General features: G+C 45.7%; 1 protein-coding gene across 1 annotated transcript; it reads right to left on the minus strand.

Moving 5' to 3' along the window:
* Positions 1 to 223: 223 nt before the first annotated feature.
* Positions 224 to 6545, minus strand: LOC119963889 (neurophysin 1-like). Its single transcript, XM_038793257.1, has 3 exons — positions 6398 to 6545; positions 2213 to 2417; positions 224 to 311 (listed from the first exon to the last, which is right to left on the minus strand). Exons 1-3 carry the CDS (start codon positions 6515 to 6517, stop codon positions 256 to 258), a joined length of 381 nt encoding a protein of 126 aa, XP_038649185.1. The 5' UTR covers positions 6518 to 6545; the 3' UTR covers positions 224 to 255.
* Between the last annotated feature and the right edge of the window lie 241 nt (positions 6546 to 6786).

Below are 6786 nucleotides of genomic sequence, written 5' to 3' on the forward strand. Positions count from 1 at the left end.
CATTGTTTGGATATGATAGATACTCAACGAGATCGGTAAATGGTTGGTTGGTGCTTTATTTTATTGTTAATTGTTATTACAACTTTTGGTATTATTTCACATTCTGTATATGTCTGAAAATCTTTACAAGTTATCACTTATAACAATATAGCATTAAAAGATGCCTGTATTCAATATGTATGGACATTGGTCTACAGGTAACAATTCAGCTTTTCGGGTCTTGCCTTGGTAACCTGGCTTCTCTGAGTGCACACATTAATCTGAAGAGTAGATGGTCCTGATGTCACATGATGGGTCCATAGCACAGCTCTCTGCAACAAGGGAACACAACAACTATGAACTATTGTCTACATGCACGTTCAATGCCATTATATGTACCATCTCCAATATCTATAATGGACACATTTATAGAGGTGTGCAAGGCACTTAGAATAAACCTGCTCCAAATGAGCACAAGTAAGAAAAACAATATATAAATAGCTTAATGCAAATTGCTGAATCTGGGGCAAAAGAAAGATCATGAAAATTATTCCAATTCTAACGTTAAATTCTGTGCTTGTTTCTGAAGTGCAGAATACTGGATATTCAGTGCCAGTGCCAAGCATTCATGGGTTGATTGTACAGTTTCCTTTACCTTTCCCAATAATGTTTTGAAAATTATTTTGTGGAATGTGGGTGTAGTTGGCTAAGCCAGAATTTGCTGCCCATCCTAATTGCCCTTGAGAAGTTGGCGGTGGGCCAACTTCTTGTACCACTGCAGTCTTCCTGGAGCTGGATAATTACGACTTGAATTGACGACTGGGCCATTTCAGGGGGCAGTTAAGGGTCAACCACAGTGCTGTGGGTCTGGAGTCACATGTAGGCCAGACCAGGTAAGGGTGGCAGATTTCCTTCCCGAAACAGCATGAGTGAATCAGATGGGTTTTTATGATAACCGCCGACAGTTTCATGCTCGCCATCACTGAGTTTAGCTTTCATTTCCAGATTTTATTACTTTGTTGAATTTAAATTCCACCAACAGCAGTGGTAAGATTTGAACCTGCGTACCTTGAGCATTAGCCTGAGATTCTGGACTAGTAGCTCAGTGGCATTAGCGCTGCGCAATCATCTCCCAATGATGCCACCGTCTCCCAACCATGAATATTTTAAAAGCTGTTCTAAGGTGCCATTTCCACATTAGACATCCTTGTGGTTCCCTCAGTGACCTAATTATATGCTAAATATGTACTGAATCCTGCACTGTATTATGTCATAGAATCCATAGGATAGAATCTCTATGGAGCAGTAGAAGGCCATTCAGCCCATCAAGTCTGCATCGAACGTCTGAAAGAGACCTTCCCACTCCCCTGCCCTATGCCCTTAACCCCATAACCCCATCTAACCTGCACATCTTTGCACACGAAGCGGAGTATCTTTTGGGAATTTGTGGATAAAAATTGATGTAAAGTAGTGAGCTCCCAAAATTCTATTTCCCCACTCTTGGCAGGTTCCTCACATGGGAATTTTATTAATTCAGCTTTAATTTAATCTCCACAGAAAGCTTTTTTTAAAGTGTAGATTAGAAATGATGTTCGTGCCGGATGGTATGGTGGGATTGCACTTTGTTTTAAAGCTGTACAATCAACTGAAACATGCAGAATATATCTTTGTAACTGAAGTCAAATTAATGGAAATTAATTTTGATTTTATTTGATGGAAAATGTATAACTGCAAAATGCCACTTGAGCTGGTGGATCTAATATAATCTCCCACCATAGACCACTCCAGCCAACCCCCCTCATCCGTCAAATGACCTCCCATAGATCCCATAGAATCCCGACGGTGCAGAGGGAGGCCATTCGGCCCATTGCATCTGCATCGACCCTCTGGAAGAAGACCTTACCTAGGACCACTTTTGTGCCCTATTCCATAATCCTGAGCATTGTTCATGGCCAATCCACCTCACCTGCACATATTTGGACTGTGGGAGGAAACCGGAGCACCTGGAGGAGACGCACGCAGACACGGGGAGAACGTGCAAATGCCACACAGACAGTGACCCAAGGCCGGAATTGAACTCGGGTCCCTGGTGCTGTGAGGCAGCAGTGCTAACCACTGTGCCATTGTGCTGCCCCAACAATCTCACACACACACACACACACACCAGTCAAGTTTACTGGTGAAATAAGGCCCTACTTTTGAATAAGATGGCATTGATAAGCCGGTTACTCACGCTCACTGCAGCAGATTCCGGATGAGACACATTTCCCACCATTTGTACCGCAGGCTCTGCCAGTGGGTTCACAAGGGGTGGGGAGGTAGTCTTCCTTCTGACAGGTCAGTGCCTCGGAGGTTCCAATGTGGCAGCCAATATCCTCCCCACAGCAAATGCTCGCTCCAACACAATGGCCTCTGTTGCCAGGGCCACACGGCATACACTGGGAAAGAATGGAAAAGTAGTTACGTCATTGCTTTCAAAGCCTTAATTCCAGGGGAAAATCTCCAGAGGAGAAGTTCACACTTTGCTGTTTGAAGAAAGTTGTTAACACTGTTTTTAAGAACAAACACACATTTCTAACCTGCTTTTCAAAGCCTCCAGTGTGCCACAGCTCAATGAAATGTACTCACTCTCATAAGGTGGGGAGGGTATCACAGCAGCAGATTTGCGCACAGCAAACTCCCACAAAATTGCAATGAGATAAATGATTAGATCATCTGTTTTAATGTTGTCGGTGTCGGCTGTCCCTCATGATTCAGGAGTTCCTTTCATGGGTCTTCACGTGACTGAAACAGGTTTAATGTAGTTGGTTGAGGGATGAATGATGGGTCACGGTAATTGACCTGCTATTCTTCACAAACTCCCAAGGAAACTTTTGTATCCACCTGAAAGGGCATTTGGGCCTCACTGTAATGCCTTACCCAAAGAATAACAAACTTCTGGCTGAAACAAATGAGTGCTAGTGTTGTTCCAAGACTGTCGACAATTAATCTAATAAATAGTCAGTAAATAAGGCTGAGCTGCCAATGTTTTGAGGGTTGGATTGGCAGGATTCCGGAGTTGTGTATGATCCTAATGGCACAGATGACCAGCCTGGTTTGAGTCTGCACCAGATGTGAAACTACACAAATCCAGAATCCAGGCTCAGTCCAACAACAGGAATAGGAGTGAGACTCCCTGGAAAAGCAACCTCACACCGAATGGAACATGAGTTTAGATCAGTGTCATACCTGTTTTAGAGAGTGTTGAAAGGGACTATTTGATCTGCTGAACGAACACTGCATTGAAACCGACCTGAATGAGCGTCAGAGCACGACCAGTGCCCATGGAGCCAAACGCTAGCAGGAATCATGGACTTCAGGAGAATGTTGGGAAGGGGGAGAAACTGTAGATGGAGAAATAAAATGGTACCAACAATGTGTGAAAGTGGGAAGGGAGAGTCACAGAATCCAGACCTTCCATCCCCACTGTGAAGATCCTTTAGTTGCCAATATACTACAGCACTACCACTGCTGCATATGGCCCATGAGGAGATGAGAATTACGTTGGAATACAACATGCATTTTGTACAGGAGAGTCATCGGCACTGAGTGCTCACCCCTCAGTTTATGAATGATCATGGGCATACACGGCTGAGTTAAGTATATCGTATTTCAAGAGTGGGCTAATGCACTGGCACTGTCGCAGGTCCTTGCTCTGACACGTTGACCTATACTGTGCGTCTTTCCACACAGAGAAGCAGAGTGTGGCGCTAACAACTGCACACAAAGACTCGAGTGAAGTACAAGAGAGGCTTTATTACAGTGAGATGCTATTCCTCCAGCGGCAGCTGTAGAATGGCATCTCAGTGAAACTTACGAATATTTATACAGCTCCCTGTGGGTGAAGCTAGCCAGCAGGGGCTTACCGGGGAAACCTGTAATACAGGTAAGGCCATACATCCCCCTACTACTAGCACATATATACAGTGGTTGGATCACCACACAGAGAACACAGATTGAAGGGTGTTATAACCCCCTTGAGAGCCACGTGGAAGACCCAATTAATCTCCCATGAGCCTCGTGGAGTACAGGCTCCCCCACTGAGGGCGAAGGCCCATCAACATGATAGTTAACTCAGGACCTTAAAAGCCAGTGCAGGCAGGAGCTGAGTTACAGAGTGGTCCTGACTGGGACTGGGATTGTTACTTGCAAATATTTTAATTTGTTTGACCCTCCTTTCTGGACTCCTCTGTGGCAATGAAATTGGCGACGATGGTAAAGAGAACAACAGTCGCCGCTGCTAAACATTTGGAGCACAGTCACCTCCCTTCACGAAGGAATAAGGTTTGCCCAGTTTGAAAATGCCGCTCTTCGGCAGACTTGATGCATTTGATGCGGATGTAGAGGACAGGACTCAGTACATAGACCATATGCCCTATTTTTTTAAGGCGAATGCTATCGTTGGGGATGATCTGCAGATGATAATTCTTCTGACTGCCTTTGGAGGCCCCACTTTTAGTGTCATAAAGAGCCTGGCATACTCCGCGACCCCACATTCCAAGAAGAGCTAGTGGGTGCTCGTGGCAAACCACTACCATCCCAAGCTGTCAGTTATCATACAGAGGTACTGATTTAATACTGCCGAGGGGACCCCAGGGGAGACTGTTACCGTGTTTGTGGTGCAATTGCGCAAATTGGCAGAGTTTTAGGACTATGGGTCGTCCCTACCCAAGATGCTACAGGACTGCTTTGTATGTGGAGCAAATAACATGGCGAGCCAGCGGAGATTTCTGGCTGAGCTGCTGCTGGATCATGAAAAAAACATTGGGATCTCCCTTTCACAGGAGGGCGCAGAGAAGGGAGTCCAGGAACTCCAGGGTATGTGAGGGATGGAGGTAAGCAGCATAGGACGCCCCCCCCCCCCTCCCCCCCCCCCCCCCCCCCCAATCCCCCTAGGACTGGATCCCCAAAATCCAACCCTGGTCCGAACACCGCTGGGACCAGGCCCGTTGGTCAAGGAGCACTACAGCGAGGCGGGACACCTCCCCGGATTCGATGGAGGATTATCCAAGGTGGCCGGTGAGGACTGGGACTGTTCGTTGTAAACACTGTGCATTTGGTAATAAACCATTTGTTTCATTCTCCTTTCCGGACTCCTCTGTGACTATCAAAAAGGTAAATGCCAAAATAACCCGAGAGGAAGGTATTTATAACACAGTGAGTTATTATAATCTGGAATACACTGTCTGAAAGCAGATTCACAGAACATAGAACATACAGTGCAGAAGGAGGCCATTTGGCCCATCGCGTCTGCACCGACCCACCTCCACCTCATTCCGGTAACTCAATAAACTCTCCTAACCTTTTTTGGACACTAAGCGCAATTTAGCATGGCCTGCACGTATTTGGACTGTGGGAGGAAACCAGAGCACCCGCAGGAAACCCACGCAGACATGGGGAGAACGTGCAGACTCTGCGCAGACAGTGACCCGGTGGGGAATCGAACTTGGGACCTTGGCGCTGTGAAGCCACAGTGCTAGCCACCTGTGCTACCGTGCTGCCCTAAATTCCACACGGACAGCGACCCAGAGCCGGGATCGAACCTGGGACCTCAGCGCTGTGAGGCAGCAGTGCTAACCACTGCGCCACCGTGCTGCCCTGTGTAATTCAGAAGCGAATTGGTTAAATGGTTGAAGATGCAGGATTCTAGGAAAAGAACAGGAGACTGGGAGGAATTGGTTAGCTGTCTATGAGAGTTGGCCTCCTTCTGTGCTGAATGATGCTATGAAATACTCAAAGCGGATGGACACTGCTGTGCATGTCCATATAATGCCTCATCCCCAGAATTGTTAATTAAATACTAATCTGTGGAAACTGCGTACATACATAGGGTCACTGACTCAGAAATTAAAGCTTCATTTCCAAGTTACTCACGCAGCGCTGCCAGAACATCATAGGCATGCTAAGGCAAAGAATTTTGTTTTTAATCCTTCTGATTGTTCGTTAGGTAATTTGGACATTCTGAATTCTCCCTCTGTGTACCGTAATGGCGCCGGAGTGTGGCAACTAGGGGATTTTCACAGTAACTTCATTGCAGTGTTAATGTAAGCCTACTTGTGACAATAAAGATTGTTATTATTATAAACTATATGGGAGAGGGGTAAAACAGGCTGTTTAACTGGTTGGAGCAGTCTGAGGTCAAAGATCATTTGATAACACCTCTTGAGAAATGTCCAACCAGATCTGGCAAACCTGGAGACTGCTGCTTGACTCTGATGAATAATTATTGTATGGAAGCAATAGAATGAAATACATCAGTCACAAAGAGATGAAATGCACATTGCCATCTTCAGATATAAATTGTACTTCTCAAGTATCAACATGGTCACTCAATGGAATGGTGAGCGTTCAGATAACTGGATAGAAAGCTGCTCCTTACCTGTCTGATCTCCCTGTTCATGATGGATCTTTTGCCACCCACGGGGCAATTGTTAATGTAACAGGCTGCGGAGAGGGAGACGAGGCAGAGGAGACCAACTGCGAGGCAGGCAGACTGCATGATGTTCTACCGGTGAATCTGGATCCGGGAAAACTTTCAAACTGCACTGGGAATCGACGAATCCTCACCTTATTTATACCCTCAAGCAGACGTTCAGAGTAAGGAGCTGGGGTCATTTTGCTAATTTATCACAGGCTGAATATATTTTCTAAACTATTGTAATGAGCAGAAGTACAGGGCCACTCACGATTCACCTAAGGTCACTCCGTAACCTTGATGAATGCTTTATTTTTGTAATTAGTAACAAAGGGAAATTAATCTATTTAGCG

Source organism: Scyliorhinus canicula, chromosome 3 (assembly GCF_902713615.1).
Source record: "Scyliorhinus canicula chromosome 3, sScyCan1.1, whole genome shotgun sequence".
Lineage (NCBI taxonomy): Eukaryota > Metazoa > Chordata > Chondrichthyes > Carcharhiniformes > Scyliorhinidae > Scyliorhinus > Scyliorhinus canicula.